The 21,741-nt window shown below is 31.4% G+C and overlaps 2 protein-coding genes across 2 annotated transcripts in view; both read right to left on the bottom strand.

Annotated features, from left to right (window-relative positions):
* Positions 1 to 1,308: 1,308 nt before the first annotated feature.
* LOTGIDRAFT_230612 (hypothetical protein) lies at positions 1,309 to 8,633 on the bottom strand (the record flags this gene model as incomplete). Its single annotated transcript, XM_009049622.1, has 8 exons — positions 8,617 to 8,633; positions 8,107 to 8,290; positions 5,049 to 5,232; positions 4,281 to 4,522; positions 3,886 to 4,062; positions 3,397 to 3,462; positions 1,874 to 2,032; positions 1,309 to 1,534 (listed from the first exon to the last, which is right to left on the bottom strand). Exons 2-8 carry the CDS (start codon positions 8,265 to 8,267, stop codon positions 1,309 to 1,311), a joined length of 1,215 nt encoding a protein of 404 aa, XP_009047870.1. The 5' UTR covers positions 8,268 to 8,290; positions 8,617 to 8,633.
* LOTGIDRAFT_157404 (hypothetical protein) overlaps positions 8,617 to 21,741 on the bottom strand; it is a gene marked incomplete at both ends in the record, with an annotated part of 22,978 nt that continues 9,853 nt past the window's right edge. The window contains 10 exons of the mRNA XM_009049621.1: positions 8,617 to 8,735; positions 9,019 to 9,220; positions 9,468 to 9,602; positions 10,176 to 10,253; positions 10,550 to 10,660; positions 10,996 to 11,094; positions 11,374 to 11,487; positions 11,882 to 11,930; positions 12,183 to 12,263; positions 18,948 to 19,082. Coding sequence (XP_009047869.1) covers positions 8,617 to 8,735; positions 9,019 to 9,220; positions 9,468 to 9,602; positions 10,176 to 10,253; positions 10,550 to 10,660; positions 10,996 to 11,094; positions 11,374 to 11,487; positions 11,882 to 11,930; positions 12,183 to 12,263; positions 18,948 to 19,082 — 1,123 coding nt within the window. The remainder of the gene's footprint in view (positions 8,736 to 9,018; positions 9,221 to 9,467; positions 9,603 to 10,175; positions 10,254 to 10,549; positions 10,661 to 10,995; positions 11,095 to 11,373; positions 11,488 to 11,881; positions 11,931 to 12,182; positions 12,264 to 18,947; positions 19,083 to 21,741) is intronic.

The raw sequence follows: 21,741 nt of genomic DNA, 5'->3' as shown, positions 1-21,741 counted from the left end.
TCCAGTGTCTTTCTTTGCCTTAAGCATAAACGGTGTTCAGAGCAAGAGCCCCCACTATATAAAATATAAGCTTGGCAGCCATCTTTTTTTAAACAAACACACGTCATATCATATGATCTGAGTTGGATAATTTTGATTGGTCCATGATTAAAGTTTCTAAACAATAATGGGCTAATAGAAGCAAGCAAGTCATCTAGTTTCATGAGCCTTTTTAAGTACCAAGCTGACATCAGTTTTCATACTTAAAACTTTCTAAATTCTGCCCCCCCCCAAAAAAAAAGAAACACTCTAAATATGAGTCATGCTTTCAGTAAGCCAAACAGAATGGAAACCATGATTTGTTGAATAAGCATAAAAATATTTTCGTATCTGATGTCAACCACAATAAAAAATTGTAACAGTTTGAAGAATTTCTTTTCATGTTTTTTGCTATCTAATTGAATACATTTACATTTTCTGTGGCTTACTTTACAAGTAAATTCTTTGGAGAGACAATGATTGAAATAATTGATTGCTAAAAGCAAGCATTTTAGCCTCGCTTGATCTATCCAGATCTAGAAAGAATGAAGTAACTCACAGAAAAAAATGAAACAAATTATTTTTCATCAAAATTTTATGGAGATTCCATAAAACATCCAAAATCGTGATGCCTAGGACCCTGGCTGCTACCCTTTTTGACTATTTGTACCCTTGTTGCCATGCCAACGGTATCCTTCTTTCACTTCAACCAAATTAAAGTCAAACTATTAAATATAGTGAACAGGCTATGAACTGCTGTTAAGAATGAATTATTGGATCCATAGAGGTCATTCTTTTCCAGAATTATTTGGGAAGCTTCATCAGTACCTCAATGGTGTTTTCTTGTAAACTCTATGGACTCTAGTATCTAAGGCTTGCCACCTGGGCAACTTTTTCTTTGAAAATCTAACAAACATTTTTTTTAAATTTTGGATCAGGATCTTTCATAATGCCCAGCACCAATTCATATATATCCTCTCTCTACTACAGAATTTATCAACATTAAGCACTGGTAATTGATTTTAGCTTTAAAATTGTTCGGTCTGAATACCAGGTCATTGACCTGGCTAAAAACACATGAGCACAAACATCTGACTATTTTGCGTCTGTTACTTACCACTTTAAAACACTTTCTGTCAGTAATAACGGAAGATGTCACTTAAGTCTTGATATAAAAGAACAATGTTTATTCTCCCTCAGACAAAGGACACTTTCAAATTCTTTTAAAAATAGATATTTCACACTGCTTAAGAAAGCATAACACTGCTCAAGAAAGCAGAAGGGTTTATGCTAGACCGGACTGTTATTCATCCGAGTGTATACTGGATCCTGAGGCAATTGTGCTTTAACAGGAACCTTTAAAGACACATCCAAGTCATTATTATGCTCAGCTAAAGAGGTTTTATGATAATGCACCACAAGGTCTTTCAAAGTTGCAAAAATAAAATAAGGATCAGCAAAACCATACACAGAATCTTTACAATATATTTTACAGTGTCCCACAGAATTATGATACCTATAAAATAAAAAAAAAAGGAAATTTTCACATGCTTGTTATCTTCCCGATAATGCCGTTATAGTTCATGGGTATGTTTTCTACTTGTAAATTTGATCATACATTCATCCAAAAACCAAAAATTGGGCTCCCTGAGGAGCAAAAAACATTCAGTGGACATTTTGGACTGAGGAGCCAATTTTTTTACTATCTGCAGCAGGGCTTTCAAGTAAATTAGCTACACAGCCACTTTTCATGCCTGGAGTTACTAGAGCAACACAGAAATGGTGGGGATGAATGGATCTTATCCATTCTTGTTATAAAGGACATCAAAAAGATTTACATAAACTAAACACTTACACAATAGATAGTACATGACAATCAGGCTTAGGTCTTATTAAAAATGTTCCATCAGCTCTATTCAGTAACATTTCTTCTGCCTTTTCTCTTTCACAGTTAACTAACCAATACGATTCATTTAACAGTGGTGAATTTTCTATGTGGGATTCTGATGGTGAACTGTAACGTATGAAAGTGTAAGATTTAGTGCCCTATTCCTTCAATAAATGTAAAGTGGCACTCATACCATAGCCCTTACCAGTTGTGTATGGTTGCGTATAAGAATACTGTTTATAAGTTTCAAATGCAACTTTCATTCAACTGTGTTGTGAAGTGTGTTTGGAACTCAAAAAAACTTTCAATATTCTTGACCATACACAGCTGTTAATCTCTATGGTGTCAGGGCACCTTTAATAATCATTAAATCTTCCCCAGTTTAATGTTAAACTGTAGCATTTTTCAGAAGAAGAATCCCACTTCTGGCATGAATGCATCTACATAATAAAAACACTATAATTTTAGTTTGGAAGAAATATAATAACTGCTTAGTAATGCCTGATAAAGCCATTTCTTGTTTTTAAATTGTAGACAAATTGTTATTCAGACTTTCATTCTGAAGAACATTCCAAAAAAAATCTGAAGAGAATCTGAAGCCATTATCTACACAGCTTTATGATAAGCTATGATATGATAAACATTATACAGTAACGTTTAAATTATTTGCTATATTCACTGTCTGATTATAGGCTAATGCCTAATGTAAGTTTAGAATTTATCAAAATCAAAAGCCTGAAGGCTTGCTAAATGATATCAGTAAACTTGTTTAATAAATTCTGATATTTTTGTAGTAAAAGAGTTGGGATATAATGTAGGAAATACTAAATCAATCAGGAAAATTGATTAAATAATGTTTTTCTGGGTCAAACTACTTTATATGGAACAAGGAACCACATGTCAACATAATTAAAAATCTAAAGATACACATTTGTTTATTGAATAATAACACATAGCCTTTTCAACCCACCATTTATTTAGAGAATCTGAAACAAGCTACTTATTTTACTTATTCATCAAATGAGTTTAATAATGTTAATTGCCAAGCCTTATGTTGTTATTATAAACCAGAATAACCACAGGCTCATAAAATTTTATATAGTTTTGATTTTTGACAAGTTCGTAGTCAGTTGTTTCGAACATTTTTACAACACACATATCAAAGACAATATGATAGTGCTTATTTGCTTGATGCTGCCATTAGGGAAAAATATACAGAAAGAATCATGTTTATTCTTGGCCGAAACTCTTGTGAATGACCTTTTCTGAATTAATGGTACCTATATACAGCTGGGTCATATGACATCTTCAACGTCACTAGACACAAGCTAACTGAGATTAGAATTACGACCACCATTTGTTTGATATAACCAAGAATTTTAACTTACAACATCCAAATACATTGGTAAGAACTTTCCAAGCATTTATTGATTGAGCTAGTAACAACTGCAGATTCAGAATGATATAAAATAAACTATTTGAAGCCTTACCTTTCATATCTGTTTTCTAACATATTATCTAGAGAGTCAGCTGCTTTGCCTTTGTCTATTAACCATCTGCAATTAAAACATATCAAGAGTCAATAGATATTGAGAAGTGTTACCTAATTTTATACATAGCCATAGACAATTCAAGTTAAAATGTAGGAAAGATTGTGAGATGGATTCTTAACAAATTGTCTTCAGATCTTATTTTGATATCTTCTTAAATTAGACACCTTGCAATCAATATATAATTTTTACTTCAGAAACTGAGGTTAAATTACCTACAGAAGTTGGTTCAGTTTTTGTAATCAGCTGTAACCATGGCAACAAAAGGTTACTCAAGATTTCTGATAATGATCATCTCCACACAAAGCTTGGCTATGGGAACTATAAACACCATCTGACACCAACTGTTCGCACACATGAGACTAATTGGCATACGCGTAAATGATTACGAGTTTTTACGCCTTGATAATGGTAAGAAATGGAACTTACTTTTTGAGTTGTTCTCGTTGTTTATAAAGCCTTTTAATTTCTGGTTTCATACTGTTCATATCACTAATTAATGATCTGTTTTTATTTGATTTTCTATTAATTTCTACTTCCAAACCACTCTTACTTTCTTGTATTCCTAGATAGCGTGCTTTAAGTAACTCAAAATTTTCGTGAAGTCTGCAAAAGGAATAGAATACAGGAATGAAGAGCTGTCCATGAAGCAAAAGAATGACTCTGCACCGGACGTCATTTTGTTTACTTTTACTAATTCTAGATAAACTTTATGTCAGACTTCCATACCGATAGCCAAAATAAAACTAACCACAGTGAAGGAAACATTAGGGCAACTATATCCCTTTCCTTTAAAAGAAATCTGGACAAAAATATGAACCTACTTTTGGATTTCATAAGAGGGTGCATCTTTATGATTTCTTTTATGTAAGTCCATTTGCTCCTCAAACACCAGTAAAGTTTCTTTAAAAGCATCAAAAGCTTGATGTTTTAATTGTAATTCTAGGGATGTCTTGGAATGTTGTTCGTAAAGATTATCATAAGATCCAGTTTTTTCCACATATTCTGCATTAATTCGCTTTAATTTCTCCACACCTTCTTTAACATCATCATTAATCGTTGTATCCTATTAATCAAAATATCACATAATATGAATGAATGTAGAATGATATAGACCAACAAGGGCATTAACTCAAGAGACTTTTATTTGAAAATCTCAAAATTCGAACTATATCAAGATGTGACCTGTATTTAATTAGATCAAGTTTCATCAATATCTGAATTCAAGTCTAAAATCCAAGGTCAATAAATGAAAAAGTGTCAAATTTGATGATATGATATCCTATACCATTTCTAATGAAAACTGTAGTAATATAACTAACAGAGGAAGTCATTATCAAATTCAAATTTAACATTTATTTTACATTTATACTAAATTCTATTGAAAATACGGATAACCAGTAAACAAATGACAAAATTGGTTCATTTGAAAAGAATTCGACATAAGTCAATAATCACAGCCAACATTTTGATGTCTTTATCAGAAGCGTTTGGCAACTAAGGTCAAATCAGCAGCCCTGGTTGTGTTATTCATGTATGTATCTAGTAGAGTAAGACACCTTTTCAAATAACAAAAAAAATTGTGTACCTACCATGCCCATATTTTTGCCAACAGGAAATAAGAGTTTAATATCTAAAGTTTTATTATAAATAGCTAGAGAGTTTTGTTGGTAGTAGGATATCAAATCAACAACAGAGTCAAAGTCCAGTGGTTCCACAAATCCATATCTACCATCCTTGTGATAAATCTTGATAAGCTTATTTCCTCCACCCTTTCTGTAAAAGGTAATACCGATAACATATGATAACATTCAATTCAACAAAGCTAGTATAAATTTGATACAGTTTTACACATAACCTTACAGTTTTACACATATCCTTACAGTTTTACACATATCCTTACAGTTTTACACATAACCTAACAGTTTTACACATGACCTTACAGTTTTACACATATCCTTACAGTTTTACACATATCCTTACAGTTTTACACATATCCTTACAGTTTTACACATAACCTAACATTTTTACACATAACCTTAACATTTTTTCACATAACATAAACAGTTTTACACATACCTTACAATTTTACACATAACCTTACAGTTTTACACATAACCTTACAGTTTTACACATAACCTTACAGTTTTACACATAACCTTTTGAGCAAATTCTTTGTATGCGTAAATATCAATTCTGAGTTTTTGCAAACTTTCTTTCTCAATTTAGGTCCTTAATCCAAAATAACCTTTTTTATGCAGGATTTTTAAGAGGTTTTGTACTCTTGTATATGTATGAAAGACATGTACATCTTTTATTTGCTTTTTTCTTATTTTCTGTCTGAAGTTTGTAATTCTAGAAAAACTTGACACATCATGAAGTCACAACAAATAATACTGAAGCAATTGTCATTAACCTGTTTTTAGTCTTTAGGTTTTATGGAATTTCAAGAACAATAGACTGCCAAGTTGAAATGAATGTATTGCGAATAGAAGTGTTCACAATACATATCCACACAGGTTAGAAAACTTCTGTCAGACACCAACTTCAAACAATCAATGAGATACAATTGAGTCAATATTCTGCTGAGCCACCATAATTTCATCAAATATATAATCCACTTTTTCTTCACCTTTAGCCAATTTTCTGTTATTTTTGTTCTTAAATTTGTACAAGTAATAGAGCAAGCTTCAACAAAACTTCAAATATTGCACAATTCTAAAAACTATAGGAGGTGACACTTTGACCTTGACTATATCCATATTCACTTTTAAAATATCTTCAGAATAATCCTTGTCAAGATATTATCACAAAAATGCACTTCCATATCTTTTCAGGGATACAAAAACCTTCATCCAAGAAAGTATGACACCAAAACTAGCTAGAAAGTATGACACCAAAACTAGCTAGAAAGTATGGCACCAAAACTAGCTAGAAAGTATGACACCAAAACTAGCTAGAAAGTATGACACCAAAACTAGCTAGAAAGTATGCCACCAAAACTAGCTAGAAAGTATGACACCATAACTAGCTAGAAAGTATGACACCATAACTAGCTAGAAAGTATGACACAAAAACTAACAAGAAACTAAGACACCAAAACTAGCTAGAAACTATGTTGTGGAATAAGTATTACGGCAAATGTGGCAACGCGTTTTTCATTCCAACAATTTCCTGAACTTCACAAATTTTATGTTTGGGGAATTCCCTAATTCATTATTTCAATTACATTTCCTTGATAAAGCTGTTTCTATTCTGGAACTTTGCCAAGTTATCATCTCACTTCACAATTTCTACACATTTTAAAACCATACATAATCTGACAAAATATGTTAGTCAAATCAAATAGGTGACACGTAAAATGTCAAACATCTTGAAAATATAAAGTGAAAGAATTTTCAATGTTTTGCTTTTAGACTATGAAATGATTCAAATCTTTAACTCATAATATGAACTTTTTACTGAAGTTATATATCAAGGGTGACCGCTTGAAACCTCGTATAACGACATATGACACGAAATTACTTTTTCGAGAAAAACTATTGGAACTCGTATTTTGTTAAAATCTTTATTACCTTTCTTTCTACTGCTATACGTGGTTTTCATTCTTTGAAAATATTAACCTCGTATAACAATTTGAGATCACCGGCCTATTGAACCAAAAACTCGTATAATAATACAGTATACGAGGTTTTTCACTTTCATCCGCAGAAAACGAGCATTGAACCTCGTATAATAATATATTTTACGAGGTTTTAAATCTGATTGTTTATATACGTGTTATTTAATTAGTGGTTTTGGGGTTATTAACAATCAAGCTTGGAATTAGAGGTTTTGATCTTAAGATCAGCGCTTTTACGAGCTTTCCAACGGTACCAAAATGTCAAAATGACCAAATATAAACAAGGTCACCCACGATATTGACATTTTATATGAATCAAAATATCAAAACCATCCATTACCTGGAAGTGTAAACTACATCACTGCCTGAATATTCCATATATTATCTGAATGCGAGGATGTTAATAACTATGTTGATAAATAGTCTAACCTTATTGCATACAATTCATTTTTAAATGTCGAAAATTGTAAGTAGGATTAGAATTTTGAAAAGCACTACAGATAGCGGAACCTTAGCTCTTCATAAACCTTATATTCAGATGAATACATCCCTTCAACAAAACAGGATAAATGTTTATAGAAAATTCTAATCAATATGAGATAACAGTTTTTTTTCCTCTTGCTCTAGAAAACATGTATATCCACAAAATGTTCAATATAATAGAAGATACACAATATATTTCACTGGTCTAAATTTTGTTGATCTTAAAAGATGGATACACAAAACAACAAATGGTTTAACAGTCCAAAATTTATTCTGCTATAAAAAAACCTTCAGTTGTCCTACTAGGTTATTTCTTTTGACTTTTAACACCAAAATGCGAATTTAAAAGGACATAGTGAGGTCATTACTGGAGTTATTCTTATTTGCTACAAACTTTTCATCAATAACAGTGGGTCATAGCTTTGCTTTTTGTTTCTCCAAATTATCACGTGAAAAACTACAGTGTATCAAAAGCTAAACATCAACATAAGTGTAACTGGTTCATACAAGGGAGTGATATAAGAAATGAAAATACTATCTCTTACCTTAAAGTTAAGGTATAATCTCCTGGTGTAGTAGCATTACGAACTAGAAATGTTCCATCTGGTGTATCTCTTAATTTATCATTTACATCTTCTCGTGATAAATCACCCCAATACCATTCATAATTCTCTAATTTCTCCTCTACTGTTGATGGTGAATTCATTACTGGGGTATTTCTAATTGGCCCTGCAATAAGATTATAGCATTAAGTCTGGAAAAGGGCTGTATATGTGACTAATGCATCTAATGACATCACTATAACAAAAGCTGTCAGTAATATTTAAGGGTCTTTGTGATCATGACATTACAAAATACTTGGTTTAAGTGGATTTGTAAGGATCAAAGAGGTCTGACTGAAAATTGGAATGGTACATATTGATACTTACACATAAGAAGTAAAAAAAACTTGTTAGAATATAACTCAGAAACCATAGCAGTCAGTGAGTAGCAATTAAGAATCAAGGTAATAAAAAGGGATACAGTTGCCTGATTATTTGGTAATAATAACTTACTAGGAGGTAATGTAGGAGGGACTGATGTAGGTATAGGTGGTATATCTTCTCCCCAATTTCCATTTCTCATCAACTCTTCAAATATATCTATGTGTAATTTGGTATTATCAACTATTTCACTAAAACACAATGCAATCCATTAGACAAAATTTAAGGTTAACATGTCAGGAGTCCAATAGCCATCATTCAACAAAAAATATATATGAGACTGCAGGTGACAACTTAAAAGGGTAAGCCAAATGAACTTCTTTCAACAAGTAATCGGAGACAATACCCATTCAAACATGTCACAAACTGGAGTCAGGGACAAACCAGTCTTAAATTTGAACATAAAGCATTCTTTGAATCTCTGCACTACATGACTCTTTCTTTAATTTTATTTAACAAAACAACAAAACTTACATGATTCTTTCCCATGGCGGTCGGAGTAAAATATGACAAAACACATGTGATAATTTATCTAGGCCGTCTGATACCCCTGATTCATTTTGGATTTTCCATAACCGACAAAAATGAGCCATAAGAAACTGCAATGTGCTTTTATGTGCTGGTGGTAATTCTTCTATAAGGTCTGATAATGATTTTAACGTTGACGATTTGCTCTCTAGAAAAAGGAAAGAGTTAAGGATTCTTAACATATCATAAACGTCATTGGGACAGGACTGTGGTAAAAAACTTGTTAGATTTCAGTGAAGACAAAAATGTCAGAAAAATAATAGAGATATGTTTTTTATATACTATATTTTAAATATCCTTGTTTTGTTAACACAATCACTGGGTGAACTTTTTTGTGTGAATACAATGGCTGACAAAATGGTGGGAATTTGTCTGCACTAATAGAATAGACTTACTGGCTGTATGTATAAACATATTATACATTTCTACAGGTAATACTGGATTTGGTAATTCTCTTAAATATTTCTTTAAAGCTCCAGCTACACAGTGGACGCTAAATGATGATAGGTTCACTTTGCTTGTGTCTCCTTCTACAATGAAATCATCAATTAGTAAATCAATATTACAATTAGAAAATTATTTTAAGAACTTCTCGATAATAAATGCTTGCTGATATATTGGACAATTACTTTTTCATGTTCTAGAGATTTTCTATTCTAAATATTGGTGACATTTGCTATAAGATGCCAGAAAAAGTTACTTTTGCTAGTCTTAATGATAGAAAGAAAGTAAGAAAGAAGGAACTATATTTTACAAAGAGAATAACTTAGGTCCACAATTAAGGATCCTGTCTATCAGTTGGTCCTTGGCCAAACCTTTCTTTCCCAGATTATCATACCCATTAAGAGCTGGGTTGACTGGGATTATGAATAAAGATGTCTTATTCACAGTCATCTGACTATCAGCCGAACCCACGACTGCCATTTTCCTTGACATCATGTAATGAATCAAGACTCTAACCGACTGTGCTATAGAACCTCACAAATACAGAAGAAAGCTCACTTTTATAGCGAAAAAATTATTTCTGATACTTAGAATGCTAACCAATACAAATATTATGTAACAGAGAGCAACAAATTCTAATGAAGAACATGGCCACATACCTTGACAAAATATTTTTTTAACTTGGTTTATTTCTTCTGCTTTACACGATATTCTATATACACTTAAAGCTTCTGTACCTAGAATAAGATCAAATAAAAATGAATAACAGACAAAACTTTTCAGTCAGACAAATTATTTTCAGAGTTAACTCCCTTTAATTGTACTACTTCAATTACCTCCCTTGAACTATTAATTAAGAACTATGGATGAATTACCTAACATTTTGTTCCTTAAAACACATGTTTTGCTTCTGTCAAAGATTTTCGCAAAGTTTTGGTTCAATTTTAAGATATAACCACTTCAAATCTTGTCTCTTTACAGGAGACAAAAATAATGTTTGACATCTAAAAATCCAGAAATGACTAATACATACTATGTTCTTGACACCACTGTTCAATTTCTTGTACAAAAACATGTAAAACGTCTGGGGCATCTTTTTGACTTTTGTTGACTTCATCTGGTAAATCTTGACCGAATACTGAATCTACAAATAATGATACAACAAAATCCATCAGAATAGTACTACTGACATATCTAAATCCAATTATTTGATGTTAAAATTGACTCCATTTCGCTAGAAATTTGACATTTAAAAGTTTTGACAAGTGAAAGTTTACATAATAAATGGATAATAATTTGTGAAACATGACAGATTCTGACTGGATCTATTAAAAACTAGACTATATTTTATCTTATCTTGAATCTAGATGTAAGGAATAAATATTTTAAAAAATACTAAATTACAAATTATTATTGTTATCCTGACTGGCTTTTACCAGTTTCTAAAACTAAATGTGAAAGCAATCTTGACAAACTTACTATGTGAAAAACTTGGTCTACGTATTCGTTCTAGTTTAGGTACATTGCATTCTGTTGGTTGAGAAGTAGAACAAAATCTATGACAGCACAAACCACATTCTGAAAAATAAATCGATATATATTCGTCACATTTATCCCACAAACAAAATAATTAGAGTCCGAAAAAGATTTTTGAATACAATCTTTATATGGGAAAACATAATTTTACTCAGAAAATACGCGCTTTAAGCTTGTTGCAGAATACAACAAAATATCCTTGGTACGTTAGGACACTTGAGAGAAAAGGTTTGGCTGTGTGTTGTGTTCACTTTCTCCTGAATTTCACAAATAAAGATATTTAAAGAAAGAGAGCTTATTAAGATGAAAGAGCAAACATACCTCGACATTGAAGACCTTGGTGTACCAAACCATATAAAAATTTATCACAAAGATGACATCTTTGCATTGACGAGAAGTTATACTCAGCAAATCTATGTTCTGAACAACCAGACGCTTAAAAAAAAAAGAAGATTTTGCATTAATACACTTACAGAGGCAAATAAAATGAAATGATGCAGTTTGGGCTAATGAAGACGTTACAGAGGCAAATACAAAATAAAAAGTTGACAGTGAGGCAGAGTGTTCTCACTAGTATGGATTGAATCTATCATGCTTTATTATCACTAAGCCTGCCAAATAAGTACAAGCCTACGATTCTACAGGTGTAGAAGATTACTACAAATGTCATTCTTTATCTTCTTATCTCAGAGATCTTGACACTGAATCTGAATTCCACTGCCACATAGTTTGTCAACTCAACCTTTCATACAATCCACAGAGCTGAGAGCTGTTTCTATGGTATTTTCACTCAGAAAAGAGTTTCACGAGGAGCAGACGCCATTCTTACCTTCCATATCTATACTGATTACAGGTGGAAGTCTAGCAGCATAAGGTTGCTGAAATACAAAAAAAAAAAAAATATGCTAACAACATCAGAACACAATTTCCTGAACTACACTGTATTTTACTAGGACAACTTGAAAAATATTATTGAAGAAATAAAAGAAAGTATATATGAGAATGATTAGTTGACATTTTTTGCACTATTCATTAATCCTAATAAGACCTTTATATCCATGATATTGCAACTAGCATGGGAAACAAAACTACGGGTGACACTTTATTCAAGAATCGATGCAGACACTTACACTTTCAGTATTTTGACCACACAATTCATCGATGCAGACTAAAATAGATTTCTGATGGAATTCATCTTTTATTCCCATTTCCTGAAAAAATAATGAAAATCTTATGAGCACATGCTACCAACATAAATTTGTCAACAATTTCTATGGTCACCTAATGCCAGACACACAGAGTCACAAGGAAGATTTATATAGCAATAAGTTCTAAATACCAAACGGACATGTCTGAACCAGAATCTTTTAATCAAAACATTAAAATTGTTGAAAAAACGATTTAAAATATTTATAATACTTGATTTACAAAACTCTTGAAAATTCAAATCTGTCATTCTGTTTGTCTACAGTTTAATAAGCAACAGCCGTTGAAGACTTTATCAATATTCATCATATGTCATTGATTTGCCAAGTTAACACCCATTCTCAAAATTAGCTCTTCTTAGAATTGTATCAGATACAATCCAAACATGAGTTGGACAGCATTGATGATTTCTAGTCTATCATATGCTTTGAGTGGGAAATTTGTGTTGAGTATTACAAAATATCAATTTTAACCATCTTTTTAAGACACCCATTAGCAACAAAATGAAATAACTTGACCTACATATAATGTCAAATAATAAATCTTTCCAGGGTTTGTATAATAAAATTCTATTGTAACAATGGACGTCTGCTTAAATTTCTGATTATACTATTTCACTTGTGTTAGACAATAGAAGGTTAAAGTTAAAGTCTCTCCAATCTATTTATTGATATCAGAAATCAATAGAATCAGACATTATAATTGAACCTTTTAATGTGATATGTTTGATATCTCAGAAATTTACTACAAACTAAGACTGATTTCATCCTCATTTATTTACAAAGTAAAGATTTTGCTCAGTTATGCTATAGAATACAACTAGGCAATTTTAATAAGACCTGAATAAAAGGTAGAAATGTGACTTTTTGAGAATATTGGTACTTTTGAGATGCAAAAATCAAGTTCAAACTGTCAAGATCATTTAAAAAAATCTGGATCAAAAATAGAGAACTGAAGTGCAAGTCTGGACCTGGACCTGGAACCCAGCAATGATAAAAAAGTTCTAAATTATGTTTATAACGATTAAGCTTATGGTTAAAATATCAAAATAATGCTCAATACATCAATTGCAGAGCCATAAAGACATATCAAATCCGAACCTGAAACATGTAGTTACTTGCGGAAAAACATCCCTATGCCATCAGCAAGTACTTATACCAAATGTTTGATAGAAATACTTTATAGATATAAATAATATTTTATTGTATAGTCTTTTCTTATGATACACCAAAACTTTCTAAAGACTCAAAATCACACTTCTAAACCACTTTAATCATAAGTAACTGTTGCATACTGTTAAAGTTGTGTTAAGTTGATTTTGAATTCAAGCCAAAAGAATATAATTTTTTTCCAGAACCTCACCTTAAACAATAAAAATGATATAAACTAGCCTACTTTCAATGTAATAAATAAAATAAATAAAGTGCATTGATCATATTTTTTAAAAAAACAAACGTTTTAAAAATTCTAGCTAGAGTCAATTGGTAGGTCAGTCGAAGCATAACTCCAATGAAATTGAATTGAAATACAGTCATAGGGATGGTAAAGAGGTTTTCTCAATTTTTTTATTTGTTTCTAGGGCACTGATAGCATCAATATGCACTATTTCATTTTTCAATGAGATGTCTGTGGTTTCTGCAATTTCACTAAAACTAAGTGTTTGATGATGTCACTAATTGTGAAGGGCCTTATGTGATACAAGCATACTTTGCGATTAGTGACGTCATCAAACATTTATTTTTTTTTGGAATTGCAGGAACCAGAGATGTCTGAAAGGTGTAAATTGACACTTTCATTGTACCCAATACACATAAGGAATTTACAAAACCTCTTTACCATCCCTTTAATGTCGCTTCAAATTGGGAAAAGAAGACTGACAATGACATATAGTGTGAGTTTAAACAAATTTTTTCACCAACTTTTTAACACTGTGGCCATCATGTCACATTCTTGGTAATTAAAACAAGCAAAAATTTTAAATCTACAGAAAACATGATTTATTGATGTGTACTTTCAAAGCTTAGAAAATGTCTTAGGATTGTTCCTGAAAATTACCTAATGTCTTTACACTCATATTCCCCCATTATATATGAAATGAATCCCTATTGTTAATCATCATGCAAGCATTAATGACTAATAATTATGGCTCAACAGGACGTCTTCACATGACTTGCGAAGCAAGAGGCGAGACGCATTTAACAAATAAAACCACAACTCTAGACAATAAAGATTGGTTTCCTCATTTTAGTGTCAAATTAAGCAAACTATTTGATTAATTGCTGTTTCTAATGAATTATCACCTGATTTCTATTCATATAAGTATTAGCATTTTCATTAATGAAAATAAGGGAACCCATCTTTAAACTAATTAAATATCAGTTATTTCACACAATCAGCATTTTGAAAAAAATTTCCTTTCATATAATCTATGAGGGGCCAAATATCACAAGTTAGATTATATACTTTGTTATTCAATTGGTATATTATATCTCAGTTTTTAGTTAGTCAGAAACTTGCTGGCTCCAACTGTCATAAAATATAGGAAAAGTTCTATCCATAATATCAACACATACTATTTCTTTAGATTCTTCATTTAAATCACAACTGTTAGATTTTACAGGGATATTGTAATCAAAATATTAACTTTACAAATTGATAGTAGCTATTTGACACTTTTCATAATCAAATTCTGACAATACGTTCTCCTACAATAAGTGTCAAAAGTCTGTCGTCACTTTGTCACTATCATTAACTTTCTTCAGTGCAGTTAAAATGATATATAGAGATATTATGACGCCATTAGAAAGTTTTTTTTTCAGTAACTTGCAGCCAAAGCCAAAATTAGGTTAGACATAAAATTATCTGAAAATATCACTTCATCAGTCAGAATTAGGGTAATGATACAAATTACTAAACTGTACTATTCTAGATCTGATTACAGCAAACAGATAACAGTTAACAGATATCCTATCTGAACACTGATATTCCATTATCATTAAGATATGAGGTGCTGTCTGTTGGCACAGTTTAGCTAGACTGCTACTGTGGTTTTATAGATCTCTATAATGTACTACATTGTATTAACTACAATCTATTTTACCAACCTTATTATAGCTAATGACAATTCAATCTATTAAGAACAGCCTTTAGATCAATAGTCAGTCCATAATGAGAATAGAATTAGGTCTAGAAAAAAAATTAGAACAAAAAATTCTATACTTTGGGTGAAAAAATCAGCAAGAAATGTATTTCAAGAAAAATAGGTCAATTTATGAGTAGAGGTATAGCTGTAGAGAATGAAATACTAAGATGTTTTACCCGACAAGAATGTGTTGGTACATAACCACAGTCACTATAATACACATCCATCTAATCAAAACTCATTACATAATACAGTACAGTCCAAACACACTCTCACTGCACATGAACAGAAGAGTTAGTCCTCTAAACAGACAAAAGAATGAATCAGAACTGCTAGCTCCTTCTAAACCACATCTATACATTCAATATGGTGGATGGCTATAAATAGATTGACACTGTGGCAAGCTCAGTAGGTCATGATAGCTAAAGAAAAAGTAGGTCAGAATTTATTCATATCTTATAATGACCTTTTTTTTATGGAAATCAGCCAATGCTGCACACAATAAATATGTTTTACTGTATGACTGGATAGTATATAACTTAATGCCAATGTTTCAATCAATAAAAACAGACATTAACAGAAATTTGTGCCTTAGGCATGCATGCAGCAACTTAATTTCTAAAAATATTTTAATTATTGTCTGAGCAAATTAAAAAGTTTTTAAAATATTTTCTATATATTTTTAAGAGAATTGGAATATCAGCCTCAAAATAGTACTGATAATCTTTATGTAGATAAAAATATGCTCTTTTGTAAGTTTAAATTCAAGAGAAACGAATTTCTCTCTTAGAAATTTCAACCACAAAAAGTCACAAATGGGCCTCTGTAAAAACAAATTTTGAAGACATAATGTGTGCTACTATTTATATTTTGATCAAAGCAAAGTCATTTTAAGACTAAGAATACTATTAAGAGGCTGCTATTCCAATTCTCATAAAAATAATAGAAAAAATTCAAAGGACTTTTTACTTTGCTCAGACAATAAGCGTAATACATTTTGATTGCCAGCCATAGTAACATACACCAATAGCAGGAATTAAAAATTATACTAGTCTGACAAAAATATCAAAATTCCATCACCAATGCAATAATTTTGTCATGGAAGTGCCGGCACACAGATGATCATATCAACAAAAATGTTTTTTAACTCATACTGAAATTTTTAATGAAATTAAAAGGAGTGAAAAATTATATGTTCTCCATGGCATTTTTATATTAATTTAATCATGGAAAATATTAACACCTTCCTCATGATATTTAAATAGGAACACAGGCAAATAAGAAAAGGTAAGAAATAAGAATATAATTTTCTTGCTGGCCTATATTTAAATATGAGACCTAAAAATAGGCGAAGATCAGTATAGGTAAGCTTATATAATTCATTTATTTTGACAATAATAATGATCAATATCTCGATAAACTCTGACAAAACATTCTCATTATTCATTCTAATAATGTTTGATATCAGTAAAGGATTTTAGTCGCCGAATTTAGTGGCAGACTTAAATCTTGAGTAAAATCTCCTGTGTGCCCACGCTTCCACAACAAGATTAATGCATTGCTATCAGGATTATAATATCAAACCAGTTTGATATTCCTCCAAAGAACTGTCATGTCAGTGATTTTTCTCTCTTTGGCGTCTGTTTTCTTTACACGTGCCTGTACTTAACTGTTTATATTTACTCACGTGTTTAATATAAAGTCACATGACACATTACATCACAAAATGGCGAAAAATATCTCCACGTGTGCCTGCAGGTAGTCAGTGAAACTCTTGACAAGACTCTAGTCTGTGACAAAAAAAAAGTTTGTATCTCCCAACCATGACTAATACCGATACTTGATCACCTTCACTATCTGCCAATTAACACCTTGGACACAAAAGGTATTGAAACGAATAATTAGCTGCATCCTGGTGGCACAGTTTACCCAGGCAACATAGTTTATCTACCTCATGGGGGGAAAAATGAGGCCACTAGAACAGTGGATGTGTGATACATTAATTACCATTTCCTAATTTTTTAACCAACATCACAAACCGGATTCTACATTCCTGACAGTGTAAATCTTTTTAAGTTGAAATGAGAAATAGTGAGAAAATAAAGAAGATATTAAGTCTCTTATTTCTCATGGTTAATGGGACTCTACACACATGCAGTATTAATGGTCTTGGTCTGTCTTTACAAATGACAATGTAAAGGTATAAGGAATCGTGTCTAATACCTTGACATCATTCAGCACTTTTCTTCTATGAAATTAACGACAATCAAGATACAAATAGTGATAGTTATTTTGTTGTGTTATGGTAAAGGACATTGAATATTTGGTCAGGAAAAAAACAAAAAATCGGTAGAATTGAGCATACCGTTGGTGGAGCGGTGGACAGCATACAAAAGCGGAAGAAACCGGACAACATCGGTAGATTACATAATAATGTATGTATCATGGAAGTTTGTAAATGCAGGGAGATTTCAATTCAAAACAGAAAGACTTTAAACACTGTTTAACTTCTAGTCAAGTGCTCCGATTGGCTTCATTTGCTAGCAGACAACCCAATCAAATCCCTGCATTTACAAACTTCTGTGTTACAAGAAAAGAGTCTAATGATGTCAAGGTGTTAATAAGAGTTCCTGATGTCATTGAGAACATAGTCAGCGACATATATAACTATAGTGTTAAAAGGGATGTAGTTTAATGTGATTATCAACATCTAGCTTGCGAATCAAACTGACGAATGTTCAAGAGGGAAGTCATTAGACCCTAACTGAAGTAGTTAAATTAAAAAAATAAGTTAAACATAGGCTTGCAGCAAGTCTCGCAAGCGAATACGCCCACCAGCTGCTTGATAAAGAGCAAAATGTCTGTAGGGTGAGCATGAGCCAAAAAAGTGAAAAAATGCGATATCAGAGTTTTAAGCGATATCTCTGAAGAAAATCATAGGATCATCACCAAATTCAATAGTACACATCTTCATAATGATATTGACACACATACAAAAGATCAAAAGAATCAATAGAGAATTGTAGTCTATAGAGTGAGCACGAGCCAAAAAGTGAAGAAAAAAAAAACAAACGCGATATCAGAGTTTTAAGCGATATCTCTAAAGAAAATCATCGGATCATCACCAAATTCAATAGTGCACATCTTCATATTGATATTGACACACATACAAAAGATCAAAAGAATCTACAGAGAATTGTAGCCTGTAGTGTGAGCATGAAGAAATGTGAACGGACAGATCGACAGTCCTTTTTTAAGTCTACAAGTCAAATCTAATACCTTTAAGTAGTTAACGCAAAAAAATAATTTTTTTTTTAAAGAAATGATGTTAACGGTCTCAATGATGTACATGGTACTAGTATTGCAAAATACTCACACATTTTTTTAAAAAAAAAAACATTAGAAAAAATGTAACATGCAAAAATAAAAGTTGTAATCTGTTGGCTAAGAATATTAAATAAAAAAAATCTAAATTTTTTAAACTGTACGTTGTGAGAAAAACATATTGGTTCAGCATATTGTCATAAAATAATAATTAAAAGCTTACCCTAAGTTTCTCTTCATCCATTTCCCTTAATTGCTCTCCACAAATATTGGCTTCTCGAAATGTTTCAATGTATCTATATAAATTTAATGCTGCCATCCACTCAATAACATTTTTCACTGTCCAATTTTCTACTGACTGAAAACAAAATATGGATTTAATTTAGAAGTGTTTTTCTTCAGGTTGCCTTTGCAAATAAACCAAGAAAGCCAAGAAACCTGTGCACAAGAAAGTTTGATTTTTTGCAAAGTTTTCAGAAAACTATTGCCTGAGCAAATCAAAAAGTTTTTGAATGTTTTTGATATTTTTCAAGAGAATTGGAATAACAACCTCAAAATAGTACTGATGGTATTAAAATGTCTTTGCGTTGATAAAAATATAATCTTTTGAAAGTTTACTTGGAAAAGAAACACATTTGCCTTGTTGAAATTTCAACCCCAAAAAGTCACAAACAGTACTATTTTGAAGCTGCTATTCCAATTCTCGTAAAAATAATGGGAAAAATTCAAGAACTTTTTACTTTGCTCAAACAATAGGTGACCTTATAATTTTGTCAAAAATATTTTCACTGACCCAGAGATTCAATGAGGCATTTCAATGAAATCATACACTTTCAGATATATGATTCCTGTTGACTGTCTTAGATTAGTTGTGACAATAATCTTCTTTAAGTGATACTGATAGCATCATTCCAATTATCAGCTAGACATCTGTGAGTCTTGCATTTTTAGTTAAACTGAGCAATTTATAATGTCAGTATAGCAGAGTGTTAATTATTCTTAGTAGCTTCTTAGATAGTGACGTCAAATATGGGGAGGCATAATGTTCATTACTGTACCAAGACTTTTACTGTGTGTTCATATTAAATAGTGAGTCAATAGCATTGTCTTGTCAAATTTAAATACATTATCAATAAACTTTTTATGTATGGGGTCATTTAAGGCTGTTATTTGCTTCATTCCTATTTTGTCTGATTTCTGTGATGATACTTGTAATAATTAAATCGTATTAGTCCATAACATCTATATTTGGACAGATTTCTGCCGGTTCCATCAAAGTTCTTTTTTTGAGAAACTGATCTAGCACGGCCATTTAAAACTGTGTGCGCAGCCAAAAGTTCAAAGGTCACAGAGTCACGTGATACTAACAAAATGAAATTTACGGTGATGCCCAACACTAATTTATATTCATCTTAAAGGTAGTTCAATATTATGTTAGAGAAAACGTATTTTTGGAGGTACGGAAAATCCCCATTTAATAGGGTCTTTTTCTTCTGACTCTACTCTAGCTGACAACTGTTAAAATATCTATCAGATGCTGGAATAGAGGCAGATGTTTTGGACTAATACGATTTAAATTATTACAAGTATCATCACAGAAATCAGACAAAATAGGAATGACCCCATACATAAAAAGTTTATTGATAATGTATTTAAATTTGACAAGACAATGCTATTGACTCACTATTTAATATAAGTATATAGTAATAGTCTTGGTACAGTAGTGAACATTCAATTATTATTTGCATGCTGGACAGACCTGCAATTATTACGACTTCAGATTTGAGTTGAACTAAGAAACCAACAGAAAATATATGAAACATACTATCTGTAGCCAATTTGACATGTTACTTAATATATGAAAATGGCATAAATGTATCAAAGTCAAACCATGTACAAATAAGGAAATTAGAACTACATTTTTTTCTTACACAGCAAGCTGTGGCAAATGTATGCCCCACATACAAGCCAATTAATTGACAATTATAGTCTAAGAAAGCTGATATAATGTTTAGCAATCATAGAGCTATTATTGATAAAATCTTTTAAAACAAGGGCAATGTCCTCTCAACAGACATAATCAATGATTTCTTGTCATCAGGCAGTTTACAGTAATTTCTGAACACATGAGAATTTATTTTAAAGGGATTGTAAGGAGGCATCTTTTTTATGTGTTTTTAATACCACCATTTGCACTATTCCAATCTATAATCAGACATTAGTGGTTCCTGCAATTCCACTAAAACTAACTGTTTTATGTCACTAATTGTAAAAATATGCTTCATCACTGATGGCCCTCTGCGATTAGTGACATCATCAAATACTTAGTTTTAGTGGAATTTAAGGAACCACAGATGTTTGACTGAAAATTGGAATGCTGCAAATTGATCCTATCAGTGTCTCTGATGCAAATAAAATATTTAGAAAACTTCTTTACAATCCCTTTAATTCCAGAAAGAAGTGACTTTTTTATATACCGGTAGCAGACATTTATAGTTCATGATAAGTGCAATATTAGTATTCTAAGATATATTATTGATATTATAATCTTCAAGACAAGGGTAATGTCCTTACAACAGACACAATCAATGATTTCATGATATCAGTCAGCTTACAGTAATTTCTGAACACATGAGAATTTATGTTAACTCGAGAAGTGACAAATCCTTTTAAAAATAGCAGCAAATTAAATCACTGTTTAAGCAAGCTGTAATATTCATGCATTTATGTATGTATTATATATTATTGATATAACTTCAAGACAAGGGTAATGTCCTCAAAGAAAAAATATAATCAATGATTTCTTGATATAAATACAATAATATCTGCACATGTGAGAATTTATGTCAATTCAAGCAGTGACTATTTTTTTTTTAAAAGCAAATGAAGTTAATAAAATGATGATTACTCGTTCAATGGCCATAAAAAATTTGTAGTCAAGGTGATTGGTTTAAAGGGATTGTAAAGAGTTTTTCTAATTTTTTTATTTGTATTTTCAATCAGATGTCTGTGGTTTC

Source organism: Lottia gigantea, assembly GCF_000327385.1.
Source record: "Lottia gigantea unplaced genomic scaffold LOTGIsca_14, whole genome shotgun sequence".
NCBI lineage: Eukaryota > Metazoa > Mollusca > Gastropoda > Lottiidae > Lottia > Lottia gigantea.
This window is presented reverse-complemented; position numbering and strand designations above follow the sequence as displayed.